Source organism: Protopterus annectens, chromosome 3.part0, assembly GCF_019279795.1.
Source record: "Protopterus annectens isolate FY-2018-M chromosome 3.part0, PAN1.0, whole genome shotgun sequence".
NCBI classification, from domain to species: domain Eukaryota; kingdom Metazoa; phylum Chordata; order Ceratodontiformes; family Protopteridae; genus Protopterus; species Protopterus annectens.
Window position 1 is genome coordinate 644,935,711 of NC_056731.1, and position 22,005 is coordinate 644,957,715.

Here is a 22,005-nt window from a genome sequence, read left to right on the forward strand (position 1 = left end):
CCACTGAATCCTAATATTTACTTATTTTATTTATTTGACATTTGTTGACTGGGTTAGTCCAACTGGGACAGAGCCCTTTTTCAGTGGGGACACGGGGATAAAAGCTTCACAGTAAATACATTCAAATTGGGTTGACTTATAATAACAGAAAAATATCACACAGACAAAGAATAACAAGTTAACATACATGGCAATTAGAATCTACATTTCAGCATGAGGAGGTACAGAGGAGAGTACAAAAAATAATACATAACAGTCTTTTAACAACTGAAAGTTATACACCAGAACAAATTACACTGGCTGTGAATAGAGGAAGACATGGTCATATTGTCACATGTGGATATGCCACCACTACAAGCCAATTAATATGTGATGTGGATATCTCACTACTGCCACCAATTAATATGTGATGCCCCAGCACTGGCCCAGTAATGACGGAGCCTCAATCCTCACCACTGGCAACAGTGGGAACATACACTCTGGGAGGATGACAAGCACACACACAGTAATGTGCAATTTCCCTTAACAGCTTACAGAGACCACAGTCAGTCTGGGGCTGGTCTCTCCCTCTTTCCCCAAATCCCCACTAAGACTCCCCACTGACACAGCTATACGGTTGAGATCTCTGCTAAGTGGACAAACCAATATCTCCAGTGCCCTCTCTGTCCAAACTGTGCTTCATGTCCCTGCACAAGTAGATGACATACACAGTCTTGGAGATTTGATTTATATACAAACACACATACACACACTCCTGGGAAAGGCTGGCACAGGTTTACTAGCAATGCCCCCTTCTGCCCAGACTATAAGGTAGCTCCAACTGCCACCAGCCACTTTTTATCAGCTACTTTAAGGCCCTTAACAAAGGGTGTCCAAACCTACTGTGTAATGTTACTATGAATCCAAATGGTAGTATGACCAAGAGCATGGCTATTTAGGAGTGGCCTGTACAGTGTCACCAAACAGATATGCAAGTACTCTAAGAGTTAAAATATCTCTAAACAGACCAGTCACAATTGAAAGGTTTAAATATATTTAATAATAAACAAAAGAACAAGAGAATACTCAGTAAGTAATCAGTTACATCAGAGTTCAAAATCACAGGAAATATGTAAAACATTGCATGACAGTCTCAAATAAATAAAGAAAACATCTAGGCTATACTTTACTCTATTCCTATCTGAATCTAAAGGAGTTAGTATGCCCTAAAATCTACAGCAAGGCAAGTGCAGGGGTGATGATCAGGGGATGTTCTTGTCAGCGAAAACCACCACTGATTCAAAAGCCAAGAACTCGACTCAGGCCAGTCCAAAACGTACAAAAACGTGAAAAACAACAAATTTTATTAAGCCACTATAAAAGCTTTTTGTTAGTACCTTGCACTAACTTCTTCAGACAAGCAAAACATTCACACCATTACAAGCGAGTTTAAATACCAGCATTGAAACACCTAACCACGCCCCTTGCTCTCCCTTTAGCTCCTTAAAGGTACAGATCACAGCTAACTAAGGTACATTTGCAATTCTCTATTAAAATAATAAAATAATTCATACATCGAGACTGTAATAATAGCAGGCTTTGAAACTGAAAGAAAAAAGCCCAATACTTTGATTATTAAACTGTATAAAGTAGATAAATATGTTGACTTCTCAACAGGGGGTGTCTTTGTTTGACAGAGAAGTACACCCACTCCTCCCTCAGTTTCAGGACCAGCTCGACATTCTGGTCCTATAGATACTGCGCTTATTGCCACTGACACGGCCGTATCGGCCCCCTTTCATCCAGAAGTTGTTGCATCTGATCGTAGCTCTACTGAGGATTTTGTTACCCCCCCAGAAACCATGCCGTCCATCGACATTGGTGCTTCAGCATCTACACCTCTACCCAACCAAGAAGCGAACCAGAACTATCATAGATCCAATGCTGCTGGTGCTATACGGAAATATGGCACCACTGAATCGGCAAAATTTTTTACCTTTTCCAGTCAGAAAGAACACTTTCCAGTGAGATCGCTCAAGGAGCTGGGATCGAAGAAAACGCAAGTTTTCAGGAGAGAATCATCAAGGAAGACGTCAGAGACTATGACACATTTATTTTTTAATTTATCTCGGCATACACTAACTCCATCTGATGCCAGTCTTTTGGATAGAGGACTTAATTTTGTGCCCTCACGAGGTAGCTCTTTGTATGATTTATTAACAGATTTAAGAATGTTTGGGCGAACCATTGCCCTTAAGTTGTATTTTCATGATAAGGAAGTGGAGAAGACTGATTTTTTATATGATTTTAGCCTTTGTAAACATAAGAGCACCTTTACACCTTTATTACCTCCACACGTAGATTGTTTTGTTAAACTTTGTGAACGTAGTTTTTATGACTATTTTTATAATGGCAAAAGAAAATATTCCTATTTTAACATGAATAGAGAGGAGAATCGTTCTTTAATGAAATTATCTAGTGAATCCCCTCTTACTATTAGACCAGCTGACAAGGGAGGGGGAATTGTTTTATTGGACACTGATGAGTATGATATCTTGATGCAGGGAATGCTTAATGATAATGATACATATTTAGGAATTGATAGTCAGACACTCAAACAAATTTATCAGGAGATTAATGAGTCATTATACGATATGTTGATGTGCCAACAAATTTCCAAAGAGACTTATGACTATTTCTATTGCGAACATCCGCAGATTCCCATAATCAAGGGTCTGCCTAAGATGCATAAAGGTGTTCATCCCCCTCCCTTACGGCCCATTGTCTCAGGTGATAGATGGGCAACTGAAAATATTTCCATCTTTCTTGTGAAGACTCTTAAACCACTTCTACAGGAAGTGCCTACTGTATTGAAGGATACATATCAGTTACTGGATTTCTTTGATAGTTTGGATATTGGTTTATGTAAAGGTACTCACCTTATGGTGACCTTAGATGTTCAAAATTGTTTTACTTCCATCCCGAATGATGAGGGCATCCAGGCTATACGAGAATTGCTACATATTTTTCCAAGTATTAGCCGTAATAAAGAGATTCTTATCTGTCAATTATTAGAATTGGTATTGTCCTTTAATGTATTTTCATTTAAAGGGCTGCTATATCTACAAAAGTGGGGTGTGGCCATGGGCACACCCTGCGCTAATACATATACAAACTTGGTGGTTTACCACTGGGAAAGAGAGTTTCTCTTTACCCATGAATTGTTTAGTAAGGTGCTAGTCTACAAGAGATTTGTGGACGATGTCCTGGTCATTTGGGATGGAACTATAGATGAGTTTAGTTCTTTCTTATGCTATTTAGAAAGTACTACCAACTTCCTGAGGTTTACCATGGAAACATCCTATGAGAAAATTAACTTCTTGGATGTAACTTTATCTATTAAAGATGGTAAAATGTTTTCTACTCTTCATAGAAAATCATGTTGGAAGAATGCTATCCTTACTTATGATAGCATGTATCCTTGGCATGTTTTTCGAGGAATAGTGAAAACTCAATTTATAAGGCTCTCTAGAATTTGTAGTGATGGCTCTAGTTCATTACATGAATTTGATGAGATGGAAAGACTATTTATTGAGAGAGGCTATGACAATAGGTTGGTTCGAACCATTAAGATGCAGTTATTGGGTAATGAACCAGTTTCTACCGTATCTAAGATCTCCCATACACATCTTAATGTACATGGACATCACCAACCATCTGATAATAGGATATGCTTTATAACGACTTATACTAATGATAGTGCGGCTATTAGGAATATTATTAGTAACAACTGGAATGTACTGACCGTTGATAATCAGACAGCCAGCAGAGTGGGCCCTGCTCCCAGTTTTACATATAGGAATAACAAGAACTTGAAGAGGTTGCTATGCTCTGACTCAAGAACTGTTGATGAACCAACTATTAGCACTCTGCATAAATTGGGAACTTTTCCCTGTAAACGATGCAATTTCTGTAGTTATATCACGGTCCAACAAGAATTTATTCATCCAGTATTACACTATTCTTTCAAACCGAGGTTTCATGCTACGTGTGATACATCGGGCTTGGTATATTTAGCTACCTGCCAAGCATGTTCTGCCTATTATGTAGGCCTAACAAAAAGAAAACTTAAAAATAGAACTTATAACCATCTATATGATATAAGACGGGGAAATGAGCTTAATGCCCTGGCAAAGCACGTCTCTCTAAATAGTGACCATATTTTTGCATTTAGGGTTTTACAGATAGTTCGATGTAATCAGAGAGGGGGCAACTATATGAATTTTTTAGAACAGAGAGAACTCCAGTGGATTTTTCAACTGAGAGCACATTACCCCCCTGGTCTAAATTCTTACGTTTCTCTCCAACCTATTTTAAAATCTAGGAAGTGACAGATTTTTGTTGCTTACTTCTCATTTATTCATTAATGTCACTTCTTTATTTATATTACTCTGTTTGTAGAGTATTATGGTTCTGTTTTTGATTTTGATATTGTTTTTAGTTATGTCTACATATACATTTATATAGTTTCATACATATCTATTATATTCAATCATTCGTGTTTTTAGATTTTGGTTTAATTAGTCTCTTGTAGACTTTTCTTTACCTCTTTCTGAAACATTTTTTTAATGAAAATGTGAGTTGAATGCAGGGCTTGTACTTGGCAGGCTGCTTATTAACTTATTTGCCTTTTCTAGTTAATTGATCAATTGTATAATTGTTTGATGCATCATTTTAGGCTTTTTTGCATGTGTATATAAAGCAGTTGAGTTTTGTTATACTTTAAGATCTGAAGAAGCATATATTTTTATGCAAAATCGCTCATCTCGTACCTGTTTTGTTTCGTTACTGGACTCTATTTTGTGCGGTGCCTCCTTTCTCCGTGGTGAGTCTGTACATGTTGTTTGTTGCAAAGTAGATAAATATGTAAAATATATATAAAATAACGATGTTCATCCTACAGCATAAATACTAATAATGGAAGCGCGACGCTTCCTAATCAAAAATTACCTATGCATACATTATATCTTGCCTGCTTTCAAATAAAATAACTAATGTAATGAATATAATAAATATAATGAAATTAATGCATACTGTCCTAAGCATCTGAATAACTAGAACAGCTACCCAAGAAAAAATATAATATTGATCATATCTCACTAAATAATAAAAATAATAATATAGGAATATAAAATATGACATGTAACATATAATATAACATACATTTAGGCTACTCAGTATAGGTTTAGTACTGTCATTAAATAAAACAGGTCTAAAAGTTAACATATCTAGACCTAAAATTACTAAATAATAAAATATGAATCAATAAGATGTATTGTAAAATAATGATCATGATGTATAATCATAACAATAACTGATAACTATTAACCCTCCACCACTGTCGACTAATAAAGAGTTATGAAACCATTAATTTGTCGAGTCTCATTTTTCATTTTTTGACTCTCATTTTAAAAATTGTGAGAATAAACAGCTCGTCACCTCTTCAAACTTTTAAATTTTAAAAAACAACTAATGGATAACGAACTGCTAAGACCAGGGGGGCGATATGCTTCCAATCTTAACTGCCAAAGAAGCTCTTTACATTCTAATCTATATGTCTCAGGTCCATAAGAATTGGTATTATACAGTTGGTCTACAACCATAAATGTAAACTCATGGTTTGGGTTGTTCTGAATATGCATAGCCAAAGCATTGTCCATTTTCATTCTTCTTATGGCATACAAATGCTCGAACATTCTTTCCTGGAGTTTCCTCTCAGTCTTGCCAATGTAAAAACTGGGGCATGATGAACATTGAGCAAGGTATACCACTTGAGTACTGGAACAAGTGAAACGTCCCCTGATGAGGAATTTCCTGTTCTTAACTGTAAAGGCTGTACCTGCCTGGACAAATCTGCAATACTTGCACATATTACATTTATACATCCCTGATCTTGGTATTACTAAATTTCGCGTAGATTCCAGAATATTTTTGATGTTAGGGCCCCTTCTGTATGTTATCAATGGGGCTTTATAAAAAATTGGACCTCCAAGTAACTCAGAGGATAGTAATCGCCAGTTACTCTTAATTATAGTAACTATGTCATTGGCATCTGTATTAAAAGTTAAAATAAAATTGGACCTGGACATGTTTCCCTGAGAATCAGGGCATACAGGTGATGGTGAATGACTCAATTCAGGAACAACATGACTCAAGATAGAAGAAAAATAGCCATTAGCTCTCTTGGTCTTAACTTCAAAACACAACTCATCAATCAAGGTTTCTGGATAACCTCGATCCAGAAATAAATTGGCTATGAAATCACACTCTTCCAAAAATTCACTATCCCTTGACACCATCCTAGCTGATCTTACAAGTTGTCCTTTGACTATAGCCTTTTTCTGGTGAAGCGGATGGTCACTATCATAATGTAGATAAGAATTAGAGAACGTTGATTTCCGATGGATTCTGGCTCCAAACTGACCTAGACTTCTGTCTTTATAAAGTTCCACATCCAAATAGGATATCTTCTCCATGTCTATTGTACAAGTAAATTTCAAAAAGTCAGACGAATTATTGAAGCCGATCACTAGGTCTTGGGCTTCTTCCAGTGAGCCATTAAACAAGATAAAATGTCGATCAAGAATCTTATGTACAGAATGACTTTTTCTTGAATAATATTATTGGGAAAGGCAAAAGTTCTTTCCCAATGAGTCATGACCAAATTAGCTACACTGGCGCCACACGGAGACCCCATAGGCACACCAATCAACTGATGAAACCATCTGTTATTGAATGTGAAATAGTTACATGTCAAAATAATATTCAACAATTCGCTCACCATGGATATCTCTTTGGGTGGAGCTTGGTAATAAATCATCTCCAATTGAATCCATTCAAGTGCTACCTCATGGGGAATTGAAGAATATAAATCAATGACGTCAATGGTCATAAAATAGGCATTTCCTTCAAAGGTAGCTAGTCCAACTTTTTCCAAAAAGGACCAAGAATATCTGGCTATGTGTGGTACCTGTGATACATATTGTTTGAGGATGGTGTCTACTACCTTCGCTGCTGCATAGGTAATACTACTCCTCACATTCACTAATTGGAGCATAGGGGGATCACCAATACTTTTATGAATCTTAGGATTCCCAAATAATGCTGGAATACGTGGTGAGGGTACTAAAATAAAATTGTAAATGTCCATATCCAGAGACCCACTAATGAACATATCTTCAAAGTATGACCAAACACGGTTCATACTAATATTCAATTCATTCTTAGATACTTCTCTATAAGTCTCTGTAGAAAGTATCGCTAAAAGTCTATCTATATATTCATCCTGTTCCATAGCCACTAATCCACCTCCTTTGTCAGGTTTCATTATTCTGACAGAAGAACTGAGAGCTTCCAATGAGTCCAATTCAATCCTGGAAATGTTGAAGTGGGTCTGTAGTTTACACTTAAGCAAATTCCTAATATCCACATCACACGTGTTCAAACACTCCCAAGCAAGGGGCCAAAGGTGGATTATATGTACTTGGAATGTGATACATAGGCCTTAGTTGGACCGTCTTTCCCAATAAAAGGGCCAAGTTCAACTTTCTCACAAAAAGTTTGAGGTCTAAAATTGATTTATCAACACTAGCAAGTCTAGAGGGTATAAAAGTTAAGCCCTTGGCTAAAATGTCAACAAGGGGTTGACAGAAAACAAAATTTGAATAATTATATATTTTGAAGTCCTTCCCTGTGTTATATATCACCTCAAAGGGTTTATTTGATCGGGTATTAGAAAATCTAACATCTTCCATCAGTTCTTCCTCGATTTGTATTTGTTTCTCGGCATTCTGCTCGATGTTTGTTGAGGAGACGAGGCTTGTGTTTGAAAATTTACCCTGACCAATCCTGTATCAAATTGACTTGGATTATCAATGTTATCCCTGCTCCCCTGCTCCATCCACTCCTTCTAGACTCAGTCTCTCTTGATTGGCCCCCTTGTTCTGCTCCATAACTGATGTTATATCGCCTTGTCCACAGGGCCTGACTGTTTCGGTAGATTAGGATTAATTTTCAGAAAATTACCCTGAGACTTAGGGGGTTTTGGATATGCTATACCATCCTTATAAGCCTTAATGTCTCTTTGTAATTTATTTACTTTAGTTGAGGTAATCTTTGTTATATAGTGGTCAATACTAGTATATGACCTTTCATATTCAAATCTATACCTTGGGAAACAAACATCAGTTTTTATCTCTTCATCTAAAATGGATAATTCCTTATTCAACTCATTAATAGTCTCTTGATAATGTACACTAATTAGGTTTAACAACTCATTCCCATGTCTATCAAACAGGGCTATCAAATCCTGGTGGAATTTAGAACCTTCCTCTAGCCCTGTTGGGTATTGCCAGGAACGGAGGCCTTTAGGGACTATGTGTGCTTGCCTACATTCATTGAAATATGCAACCTCGAGTTGTAATTTTCTACTTTTAAGTAGTTTTTGATCAAATACATGTAATTTAGTAGGCAGACTCACATTCTCGAATTCAATAACTTCATTATTAGCTCGGTCGTTTTCAAATCCAAAATGGAACGACCTATTACGCCATTCATATTTTCATTACATTAGTTATTTTATTTGAAAGCAGGCAAGATATAATGTATGCATAGGTAATTTTTGATTAGGAAGCGTCGCGCTTCCATTATTAGTATTTATGCTGTAGTTTGAACATCGTTATTTTTAGGTTATTTTATATATATTTTACATATTTATCTACTTTATACAGTTTAATAATCAAAATATTGGGCTTTTTTCTTTCAGTTTCAAAGCCTGCTATTATTACAGTCTCGGTGTATGAATTTTTTATTATTTTAAAAGAGAATTGCAAATGTACCTTAGTTAGCTGTGATCTGTACCTTTAAGGAGCTAAAGGGAGAGCAAGGGGCATGGTTAAGTGTTTCAATGCTGGTATTTAAACTCGCTTGTAATGGTGTGAATGTTTTGCTTGTCTGAAGAAGTTAGTGCAAGGTACTAACGAAAAGCTTTTATAGTGGCTTAATAAAATTTGCTGGTTTTCATGTTTTTTTACGTTTTGGACTGGCCTGAGTCGAGTTCTTGGCTTTTGAATCAGTGGTGGTTTTCGCTAGTTAGTTTTTCTGGTCTTGAAAGTTTATTTATTTGATGTTCTTGTCAGGTCAAAGACAAAATACAAAATGACTTGTCTCTCTCTCAGAGAGTTCTTAAATTAATATCAAATGTTATTGCTGGGTTAGCTTGGATAATATCACTTTTTTGTCATCTGACTTCAGTTACCAAGCTAAACCCCCTTTCAACCTAAACCCCTTTTGTCAGAAACTGACAGAATTTTAGGATCTCCTGTGAAAAATACAGATCTCTCAGATGTAAGCAGATCCTGGAAGTAATAAAACAATAAAACAATTCTACATCTTAAACCTAGTAATTAATTCTCTTTCAAGACAATAAAAAAAATCTAGCTCTAGACATCGTGTCTGCTACTACACTGAAACTGAGAGATATCATCTCTTTTTATTACATGGTTATGAAACAATTTAATAACTATTTTCTCTGATTTTTTTAAGTTAATCTCCTGTGTTCCAGTTTCCATTAAACATATACATCTAAACCAGTCACAATAGTGCTGGGACATTCCTGTTCTATTCCAAAAGGGCATGCTGTGGTTACATTTTAGCTCACTACTTTACACACACTTCTGAATGAGTCATATCAATATTCACAAATGACATAGTATTATTTACAAAATTCCAGATAGCTGGGCTGGCAGTATTTCCCTATGTCACACCAACAAAGGCACACAATGCTATCATGGCTGCCTAGATGAAGACATCTCCGTATGCCACTCACCCTAGTACAATGGGAATAAAAGTGTTCAAGTCTGATTTGGAAAGACTCTATGGTCACAAAAGGCATGGGAGGCAAACGTACAGTTGGGTACCTACCATAAATGTAGATGTTCGAGTGTATTCACTGTTGCAGTCATTACTCTTGGGTTATCCTGCTGGCACAGTTGGCCAGAATTCTAAAGTCTAGGTCCGGCGTCGGTTGCTGTCACCTCTTCCCTGACGTCAGTGCACCAGGGGTATAAAAGATGCAGCTGACACCATTTTCTTCAGTTTTTCTTGCCCCAGATGTCAGGTGCCCCAAATAAGTAGGCTGAAAAATATAGCAATAAGAAATGCATGCACAAAAATAACATTTCCTTCATCTACAAGCAAATACACCAAAAAGGTTGTATAGGATAGAGAAGTGCAGATAAGTCCCAGCAAAGAGAAGGGGGATGGTGGGTGGGTAACCTGGACTGCAACAGTGAATACACTCGAACATCTACATTTATGGTAGGTACACAACTGTACTATGTTCTTCGTGTTTCACTGTTGCAGTCATTACTCTTGGGTTGAATCCCAAAGCTGAGGATGGGTTAAATAGGAATAGGAGAGGCTATGAGGCCCTGTAGAACTGCAGCGAAGCCTGCTCTGGACTTAAGAGTACAGAGGCAATTGGTAGTGCTTTGTAAAGGCGTGCAATGAACTCCAAGTTGCAGCCTCTAAGATCTCTGTGGTTGGTACTCCTCTGAGGAAGGCTGCTGAAGTGGCTGCTGTGCTGGTGGAATGAGGCCTAATGCCCTTAGGCACTGATTTGCCATGTTGAGAATAGCAGAAACGGATGCAATGGCCTATCCATTTAGAAATAGTCTGTTTTGAGATAGCCTTTCCTTGTGATCCTGCAGCATATGACACTAAAAGTTGCTCAGTCTTTCTGAAAGCTTTAGTTCTGTCCAAGTAGAAGCGTAACTGCCTGTGTATGTCTAAAGAATGCATAATTTTCTCACCCTTGTTCTGTGGATTTGGGTAAAAGGTAGGCAAGTGAATGGTTTGATTGAGGGCCACACTGGACACCACCTTAGGCATAAATGTAGGGTTTGTCCTCAGAGAAACCCTGTCTGGATGAAAAATGATGAAAGGTTGCACAGCCATGAGTGCTTGTAACTCCGAGACTCGCCTTGCAGAGGTTATGGCTAGGAGCAGAGCTGTTTTCCAGGATAAGAATTTAATATCCGCTGTTGATGCTGGCTCGAAAGGAGGCAGTATGAGTTTTTCCAAAACATAATTGAGGTCCCAGGCCAGAACTGGTGCTCTCCTTGGAGGCCTAACGTTTCTGGCCCCTCTGAGGTACTGCCTTATTAAAGGATGAGAAAAGATAGGTGGTTCCGTATTGTAATGTGCAGAAATGGCAGAGGCATGAATCTTAATTGATGAGAAAGAAAGGCCTTTGTTCAGCATCTCAGTTAGGTATTGTAAAATCTGAGGAATATTTGGTACAGATGTGTCAATGCCTTGTTCCTGGTTCCAAGCACAGAATCTCTTCCATTTTTCTGCATAAGATTTTCTGGTACTGGGCCTCCTGGTTTCCAAGATAACATCCATAACAGCTTTTGAAAGAAGAGTTTTCTGAATGGCTACATTATCTGCCATGCTGCCAGATTTAAGGTCCTGGGTTGACTGTGCAGGATCTGATTGTTTTGTTGGGTCAGCAAGTAAGAAGTTTGAGGCAATATCCATGCTGGACCTTGAGACAAGCTCTTTAGGATTGGGTACCAGTGTTGGCGTGGCCAGTCTGGTGCAATTAGAATCATTTTTGGCTTCTCTTGTCTAACCTTTAGGAGTACTCTGGGAAGGAGAGGCAGTGGGGGAAAAGCATATACTGTTATATTTTTCCAGCTGAATGACAGGGCGTCCACTTTCCATGCTTGCTTGTGGTAAATCCTTGTGCAAAATCTCTGCAATTGACAGTTGTGAGGGGAGGCAAATAGATTTATGTGTGGGCATCCCCATTTCCTTATCATCATTCTGAAGACTTGTGGATCCAGTTTCCATTCGTGGGGATCCATGAGGTTTCTGCTTAGTTCATCTGCCAGAGTATTTGTTTTTCCTGGCAGGAATTGTGCTTGCAGGTGAACTTGAAAAGCCAATGCTGTGTCCCATAAGGTCATTGCTCGTCTGCAGAGGGGGTAGGAATGAGTGCCTCCCTGCTTATTTATGTACCACATGACCGTAGTGTTGTCGGTCTTTATCAGTAATTGTCCTAGATGAAGCAGGTCCTTGAAAGCTGTCAGAGCATTTTGAACAGCTAGCATCTCTTTTTGATTGATGTGAAGATGCATCTGGTTTGCAGGCCATGTGCCCTGAATATAGTTTCTTGCCATATGGGCCCCCCGGCATAATCTGATGCATCCGTTGTCAGTGTCTGTCTGGCTGTGGGTAAACTGAATGGCAGTCCCTTGTTGTGGTGAGAGGCTTCTGCCCCCCATTGATACTCCTGTTGTAGGCAGGGAATGAGTTCAATTAGTGGTTCCAGGCTGTGGTTCAATTAGTGGTTCCAGGCTGTGGCAATGCTGAGTCCAAACACTTTTCAGATACCATTGTAGTTTCCTCATATGCAGTCTGGCATATGGAATTAGTAGAATGCAGGATGCCATGGAACCCAAGGCCTGCAAGATTTTCCTTGCAGATAAGTGGGTTTTTGTTGCCAATTTCTTAAAGTAAGTAGTCAGTTGTTTTGCTTGTCTGGCGTGAGATGAGCCATCAGGGCAGTTGTATTTAAGCTTGCGTCCAGGAATATTATCTCTTGAGAGGGCACTAGTTTTGATTTCTTTTAGTTTACTGTGTACCCTAGGCCAATTAGTGATCTTTTTACAAACACCACATGCTTTAGAAGAGTGTCTTTGTTCTCTGCTTGAATTAGGCAGTCGTCCAAGTAGGGATATATTTGAATTCCTTTTTGTTTGCAAAACGCAATTACTGGTGCCAAGCATTTTGTGAAGACCATGGGTGCAGTAGATAAGCCAAAGGGCAGTGCAGAGAATTGGTAATGCATTGAGCCAGCTATGAATTGGAAGTATTTTCTGCAAGATTGTCCGATTGGGACATGCAGGTATGCCTCTTTTAGGTCCAAAGTTACGAGCCAAGCCCTCTTGCCCAGCATGGGCAGTAGCTGCTGAAGAGTCAACATCTTAAATTTTGGAACTTCCAGAAACGTATTTAGTATAGACAGGTCCAGAATTCGTCTCCAGGTTTTGTCCTTTCTGGGTACTAGGAAAAGTCTGGAGTAAAATCCTTGTCCCTGCTCTTGTTGTGGTACTTGCTGAATGGCCCTCATGTCCATGAGGGCTGTAATTTGGTTTTGTGCCTCTGCCCATTGAATGTGTGGCAGGTCTGGCATGCCCTTTGGTAGAGTGTGAAAATGGAACCTGTAGCCTTGGGACACTATGTACAGAACCCATTTGTCTTGGGTAACCATTTGCCAATTTGATGAAAAAAGTGCTAGTTTTCCCCCTAAGGGGGCTGTCAAAAGAAAACTGCTTGGAACTGGTAGAGGAAAGTCATTGGGACTGTTTCCTGTAAGGCTGTGATTTGTCTTCTCTGCTTTTGGAGGTAGAACACCCCATTGTTTAGGCCTGTATGAGCCTTGGGGCTGAGATCTGCCTCTTTGTGGTCTGTCTGAGACTGGAAAGGACCAATTTTTAGAAGGCCAGTTCCTGCTAAACCTGGGTGGCTGTACCTGTAAGAAATCCTTGACTGTCTGCATGGATTTTGCTTTATCCTCCATTTTTTCAACACCTCTTCTGCTTTAGTACCAAACAAAGTATCATGCTGTAATGGTGCATCTAATAATTTTGCTTTAACATGATCAGGCAGATTTTGTTCCTTTAACCAAGCATGCCTTCTAATAACAGAACCTGTAACAGTGGCCCTGCAAGAGGCCTCCATTGAATCATAACCACATTGCAAAGTATGATTTCCCACTTGTTCAGTTGCATGCAATAAATCCTGCAATTCCTTGTTCTCTGAACATTCCGTACTTGTCAACATTTTCTGTTTAAGTAGTGACATTAAATATTGCTAATATTTAAGCATATGAAGTTAATTTAAAGCCTTTACAGCCAGTGTGGCAGAAGTGTAAACTTTTCCCCCCATCTGTCTAGAGTCATAGAATCCCTATCAGAGGGGACAGGGTTTTTTTGCAGTGGAAGCTTTAACCCCCTTGGGGCCCTAAGATATAGTTTCTGGGTCAGCAGCGGGGTTTTTATATAGGAATTTATGAGAATCCGGGACCCTGTAGTATCTGTCTGGCTTAGCAGGTGCAGGGGGTAAAGAGTCAGGGGACAGTCCGGACTCTGAAAATACATCATCTACAATGTCTACAACAGGTGGAATAGCAAGGGGTCTGTGCTGAGGAAGAAGCAAGAAGTCTCTGAGCCTTTTCTTAGACTCGGAATAATCTTGGCTCTCCCAGTGGAAATGCTCCCTCATAGTATGCAGTGTTTCCCCAAACGAATAGTCCTCAGGAGAAGAGGCTGAAGGAATGGATTCTTCAGCATCAGAATCCTCATAGGGAAGCATGGAGTAATCCTGTTCAGAAGAGGAATCAGAGGAAATAAATACCTGATCAGAAGAATCATACTCTTGTCTCTTGCCTAGGCCTCTTATCAGGAGGGGGATGGGAGCCCCTGATCAAAGTAATTAAGTCTTCGGCCATTTTCAACATCTGTTTTTTAGGCATGGAAGTCTGAGTAGGAGAATGCTGTACTTGTTTCTTTGTCTTTAGAGCTGCTTTAGTCTTTGAAGCTGAAGATGGCTTAACATATAGTTGTGTAGGTCTGAAGACACCCTCCGAAGCCAATGCCTGCTCAGCGGCTCTGGACCCATCTGAGGGATTGATTTCCAAGTGTCCAATACCTTGAGTATCCAGAGGCCCAGTCGGCTCCACGTGGGAATCGGTAGCTGTCTGTGGCTCTGAAGTAGTGGGCGTCAGGGGCTGCGAAAGCACCTCACTGAGAACCAATGACTGACCTAGAAGAGGCTTCGTTGTCTGTTTTGGACCCCAGATGCCTATCCTTGTCCTTGTGTTTTTTTGTAAACTCCGGTTGTCAGCTGTTCCATTGGCATTATATAATTAAATCTTCAGCCAAAGTAATGAAATGCAAAATTAAACCAATGCTTGATAGTGCGTTGGTTGAATCTAGCACAAAACCGACAGATAGCAACGTTGTGATCAGGGCCTAGGCAAGGAATACAGTAAGAGTGAAAATCCTTATGAGGTATTTGCTTCCCACAAGAAATACAATTGTTAACTTTTTCTGACATCGGTCTGGAGCAAGAAAAAAGTTTCCCCAATGGGGTACTTAGCTTTAATGAAGACTTTGGTTCTGAAATTCAGATTTGAAAATCTCAGGAGTCGGCCAACCGGCACTTGCGAACTGCTTTTGCTTCAGGCACAGCGCGGCAAGAAAGACTGAAGAAAATGGCATCAGCTGCATCTTTTATACCCCTCCCGCACTGACGTCAGGTAAGAGGCGACAGCAAACGACACCGGACCTAGATTTTGGAATTCTGGCCGACTGCGGGTAGCCTGCCAGCAGGATAACCCAAGAGTAATGACTGCAACAGTGAAACACGATGAACATCAGCACCTTTTTCTGTCTCCTTTCATTATTTTTACAAAACATCCAGTCTGGCTATTTACCCACTTAAAAGCCATTTACTCATTGTGGTGCACAGGCAGAACTCTCCAGTTTTTCTTTTTATCACAACCTTCCTCATTCTCAATAAGAGTTCACACCATTATCTATACGTCTCATAACTCATCATGTTATTTTGCCATCACCTGAAAATTTACCATATATGCAGATTATCTTTCATTCCTTCATCTTTAGCTGTGCGGCATAAATTTTTCTACACTCATGTCAATTAGTGATTCCCACCTCCACTGCTATATAATTTCTTTCTCAACAGCACAATAAATCAAACATGAAGCATAACATTCTAGTAACTGATATTTCTTTGACATGCATCCAAGATCAAATGACATTGTAACAGCTAACTACTTTAAGAGAAGGACAAAAACTGCATACCTTTTCTGTAATGTAGGAATTTTTGCCATCTGCATGCTGCAAGGCATAGCTTTCATGACCCGATAGAGACCACCTAAAAATGTTAACACATATGTAAGAAAAAACACTTGGGCATAATAAACAATAACTGATTACTGCTCAGTATTTTAGGTGTAAATATATGATGGCAGTATCAGAATTATGTACAAACAAAGCTTTAGGAAAAAAATCGAATGCTCACCTTGTCAACTGATCTTTGAGAGGGCTCACTGATGCGCATGTATTCAGTGTCCTCCCACATGGCTGATTTACAAGTTTTTACTCTCCATGCACCAAGGGCAGGCCCACTTTGCACAGGATCCCTGCACAGAGGCTATGATGTATAAGTGCACCACATTGGTTCCTAATTTGTACCCCAAAGTCAAACAAAATTTCAAATACAAGATAACACTAAAGTACAAGGAAATAAAACTGAGATCCTCCAACAAAGTAGTATTAGCAGTCACAAAATCTAACAGCAGCTTTGGAGACTCTCTTTACTCTAATTTCATCTCTAAAGCATTGGAACACTATCCCTCAAAACATACAAAACATAACTGATCCAGCATAATTCAAAAACCCGCAAAAGACCCATCTAAACAATAACTGGCTGTGTTCATGCTCCTCACCAGGCTGAACTTATCTGTCTTTTCCTCGCCTCAAGCAACCTTCAAGCTCTTCTCCCACTTACTACTCTAATGTTTATATAACATTTGACAAAAATTTATTGTATGTTGTTGTATGCAAATGGACAAGCATTATTAAATAGCACTGCATTGTATTGCATGCCTTTATTATGATCTGTATAATTTTTTTTCTGATATGTACAATTTTTGTGCTGTTATACTATGTACTTTTATGTGGAGCTTTTCTTCCCGAAACTCCAATAAAAATGGGCAACTAGTCCACTCTGGTACACAAATGTTAAATAAAAATGAATAAAATAATGTTAGCTACAGGCTCTCCTGATGTAGCACTGGGCAGCAGCTGGAATGGCCAGATATAAGGAAAATGAAGAGGACAAATAATGTACCTTCTACAAAAGGACCCCTATAAGATAAATATAAGATATATGGTAACTTTTCATATAACTATTGTACCTTAATTCAAGGGTCCTTCTGCAGTTTTTGAAATGCTTGGGAAGAATACCAAGATGTGTCCCCAAAGCAACACACCTAGCCAATATTCACTGAAGCACAGCCCTATCAAAATATGCCCCAACTCATATAATGAAGACCCCCAACTACTGTGTTTAATGACAGTCTGCAGTGTCAAACAAGTGGTTCTGGGGCAAAGGACCACAGAAGACATACAGTAAGTGAACAGTGGAAGCTTACACCTCCCTGATGGAAGACTGCAACTGTACTGGCTAAGGGCCTATGAGTTGTTAAATACAGTGCTGAACCTACTTGAACAGCCCACAGACTTACACAAGGAGCACAATGTCTCTGCGGTTAAAATTTTCACCTTGCATATGCAGGATCTGGGATTCGGTCCTGGTCAACAGTCAGTCTGTATGAACAATGCACTTTTATCTCCACGTCTGCATGAGTTTACTCTGGGTACATCAGTTTCTTCACTCTTTTCAAAAGAAAATGTGTTACTTGACTAGCTACTAAAAACCAAAAAGTGTCTGTCTATACATACACACACATCAGTGGCAGTTCATGCTATTGGACTGCAGCCCCACCCCCAGCTGAAAATCAAAATAAAACATCCCAGAACTCAGACATGCCAAATTAAAAAAAATACAAAAACTTGTGCATGGAAAAACGAATCCTGACTGCTGTTTAACCAGTCTGGATTTGAAAGAAGGCAGCAGTCTACAAATGCCTCAAAAGTCTAAGCAGTTGCAACCGCATAGACTAGAAGGGGACTGGACTTCAAGGTTTGCAGTCTGTGCATCGGAACGCATAGAAGAAGGCAGCATACATGTGTACTTGGTCTGCATTCTGGCACCAAGAACAGGCTGTGGGTCCGGAAATTACAACTGGCTGGCTTACCGGGGAACTGAGGACCTGGAGGAAAGGTGGACCTTGTCAGGAGCTGGAACTCTGCATCGGAATACCGGCTTATGGATCAGGGCACACTTTCAGGTACTAGAGGTGTGTGTGTGTGTGTGTGTGTGTGTGTGTGTGTGTGTGTGTGTGTGTGTGTGTGTATAAAATGCCCCAGTTAACTATAACTGGTGGCTAGAGAGAGTAATGCAGGTTCAAACCCTCAACCTTGTGTACATGTAGCAAGAACCTGAATTCCCTACCCACCACCACTTGTGAAAAGCATTCAGATTTTTGCCTCATATTTTTGTTCTGTTAATCATAAAATCTGTGGTTTTCTGGATTATCACAAGAATTTCAGACTACAGCTGTGATGGTGCAGTGGTTAGCATTGTTGCCTCACAGCAAGAGGTTCTACGGTTCAGTTCTTGGCTGGACCGCCTTCTGTGTGGAGCCTGCATGTCCTCCCTGTGGTTGATGTGAACTTTAAAAACATTCAGGTAGGTGTGTTCGGATGTGCCTTCTTTGAAGGTTGGGTGCCAGGCTGGCAACTCGACACTGTAAAACTGTAAAAATTCACTGCAATTATGAGCGGACCAGAGTTATGCTGTGGCGACCCCTAACTGGTAAAAGCCAAAAGACTTTATTCTTCAGAAAGTACATGGTAACAAACATTTTATTCTATCAATTTTCTAAGTTTATAAGATCAATATTTGAAATCTGTCCCTATTCTTGGGGCTGTATTCTCCCATTATTGGCTTTGTGCAGGTTTTTCTGTGCTAAGAGATTGAGAGTATTGTAAGAAATGAATTCACTGAATATGTTTGTGGGCTGTAATCCCCTACTATTGGCTTTGTCCAAGAGGTTGAGAGCTATGGTGAGAACTGAATTCACTAAAAGACAGCCATTTAAGGTTCAGTCTTTCAAGAAACAGCTGCTTTGGCAAAGGGGTATGTTGCTCTGATTGTAGTGCACAGGGTCCTGGGGCCAAGACTTGGCAGTGAAATGCATGGCAGTAGCACATTTTATTCAAGCAGCTTTCCCAGGTATACAAGCAATGCTTACAATGTGCCCCTGGTTTTTGGGCTTTTGTCCCCCCCCAATAAATTTTGGCTTTTTCCAGATTTCTTGTGCTCATGGGCTACAAAGTTGGGAGATACAGTTGAGTGTCGAGTGGAATTTACAAGGAGCTAAGAGATTCAGGGGAAGAGAAGTTTAGTGCTGATTATGCAGAGTCTGCTTGCATTGTTAATAGCACAACAGGTAGTGTACTTGCTTTTGATGCAGAAGGCTGTGGGTTCTACATCCACAGTATGTAGATGCATTACTGGTACTGTAGTGTGTTGCACTTTTAAAGGGGGTGGATGCTGCAGTCCTGAGAATCTCCTCTCTGGTGGAGATACCTAGTAACTATCAACCTGTTATCAGTTTGTCATCCATTCCGTATTGCAATATTACTAGCTTACCATTTTTTAATGTAACATGGGCAATTTATTCCTCAAGGGCAACAGGCACTTTATTTGTTGATGAAACAATGAAATATAAAGTTGTTTGCTAGCAACAACCTCTTCATTATTTACAGATCTCTTTAATGTGGAATTATTTAGATGACTTTTACTTCTGCAGAGATAGTGCATATTTACTGATACTGGTGGATTATAAAAGTTTGAGGAGACTTTTATGATGGAAATGTTCTGAATTCGGCAGTTTAGTCATTATTGGTGAATGCATTTTGTTTCACTGTTTACTGGAAAAATATTCAAAACAATAAATTTAAAATGTCCTCTAACAACTGTACTGTATTATACAAGGAATATAATTTAATACAATCAGAAAGGTGTATAAAAGAACACATGTATGTTTCGTGTGCAAGGGGGCCTATGATTTGAAAACAGCCCAAAGTTAATCTTTATCTGTCACTGCCCAGATGTATTTCTTTGAATGTGGGTTTCAATGCTGTTTCAATTAATGTGAGTTTCAAGGCCAGATACGTTTTAATGCTATGTCTATTTTCATTGCGAGACTGCATTCCCCTATCATTGGCTTTGTCCAGGTGTTTGTGCTGTAAAATGTAAAATAAAACTTTTAAATTAAATCCAAATCATTGCAGGACTAAAGCAGTATGCACATTACAGTGTTTATGGTAAATGGGGTAAAATAGCCATGTAATGGGACATTGGAATGGCTGCAGGGGGGAGGCCCCATTTCACCATGACTTTGTGAGGGGGGGGAAGGGCGGCAAACTCAAAGACAGCCTCGGCTGAATTATACCTCTCAACTGTCCAGATTTTCACAGAATAAATATATTTTTGCTTCTTAATTTTGGTTTGCTCCTCATAAAATTTGTGGTTTTCTGGCAAATCATTTAGGAATAAAGTCACTAAATAATGACAGTCATTGAGTTTCAGACTTCATACCCTTCAAAAAATGCATGCTAAAGCAAGACTTGTTATTCTGTTAACTAAGTTTATACAACAGCAATTTTTACTACTGCCTGTATGTTCCCCCAATATATTAGGCCTTGTCCAGATTTCCTGCGCTAAGAGGTTGAGAGGTATGTGCAATTAAATCACTTTAGAGAATTATGTATACCCAAACCTCTCAACTCCCCGACTTTGGCTCAAAATGTTGCTCTCTCGCTAATAATCCCTCAGCAAAATGGCAATTTTGGAAGAAAATGTGGAGGGTTTATAATTAAGAAATAATTGTAATGATCAGAGTTATAGAATACTTTTAATTCAGAAATGCATGTAGATTCTCTCAGTTTGTCAGCTGCTCAACTTAACAGTAATAATATTAAAAAAGTGTCCCTTCTTTGACAGGTTCCCAGCTGTATTGTGTGGCTATTTTATATTTTTGCATCAAATTGTTGGTCCGTTTTTCATAAAATTGTGGTTTTCTGGCAAATTAGTGGCAAATCATTAAAGACTGAAGTTAGAAAATAATGACAGACATAAGTTTATAAGAGCAGTATTTAAAAATTGTCCTTATTTTTGGGCCTTTGTCCCACTTCTATTTATGGCTTTGTCCACACTTCTCAGTGCAATCACCGTCAGCCAGAGACATTTCAAATTGTGACATGCTTGTTGCAACTTACTCCCCCATATAGTCACTCTGGATGTGTCCAAGCAAGGCAAGGTGCAGTTAAGCAGTGTAAGTGTGCAGAGTCCCACCCCCCCACCATCCAAGGTAGAGACAAGGACTATAGAAGCTTTTCATCTGTCCTTGATTTTGCAAAATGTTCTGGTTTTCTGTCATATTTTTATACTGTTGATTTATGCTTCTTCTTATTCAGAAACTGCATGTTGCTGCACGGCCTGTTGTTCTGTGTTTAAGTAGCAATGCTTGAATGACCATCAGGTAAGCTTGTCTGAGATTGTAAGATGCAAGTAAGCTTTAATAAGCATACTGTTAAAGAATTACTGACATTGAAATCCTTTTTGTTGTTGCCATGCAGAGAATATTTACATAACTAGAAAACCTATAAGCCTTAGGTATTGAAATGCGTATGACAGTATTTGTAATAAAGGACAGGATTACAGTATTTTCAGAAGCTCACTACATTTGTTGGAGACTTGCAGTCATCTTTTCAGGCTTTACTAGTAAACTAAACAGAATGGCAATCCATCATGTGTAGTCCATAACCTGTGCAGCAATGCTTTAAGCAATTTATCTTGAGCTTGTTTCTTGTTTGCTGTTCATTTTTTACTTTGATCATGTTTTCCCCATGAAACAAGTAGATAGTTGCTGTCAGGCAGCAGGTCTTTTTTGGATAAGAACAATTTTTACAAGTAGGGGAATCACAGAGATTGCTACTTTCAACATGTTACTTGATACTTTTATAAAACTGAATATAAATTATAATTAGAACTGCAGTGCAATGAGAAGTAGCTTAAGCTGAGTGCTGTTTTTTTATACTTGACTTTGACTGGCATTCATATAATCTATTTAAAAAGTAATTCATTTTTTCATGCCTCACACCCTTTTTGTTTCCATCTAGATATTAAGTAAGCTGTCATGAAGCCAATGCACTGAAATACGTTTTTCGTCTACACTTC

General features: G+C 39.0%; 1 protein-coding gene across 4 annotated transcripts in view; it reads right to left on the minus strand.

Annotated features, from left to right (window-relative positions):
• Nucleotides 1–22,005, minus strand: part of ELMO1 (engulfment and cell motility 1) — a 3,030,107-nt gene that overhangs the window by 2,330,295 nt on the left and 677,807 nt on the right. For all 4 annotated transcript variants that reach the window (XM_044065043.1, XM_044065038.1, XM_044065039.1 and 1 more), the window contains one exon: nucleotides 15,933–16,005. In XM_044065043.1, the coding sequence (XP_043920978.1) occupies nucleotides 15,933–16,005 (73 nt within the window). The remainder of the gene's footprint in view (nucleotides 1–15,932; nucleotides 16,006–22,005) is intronic.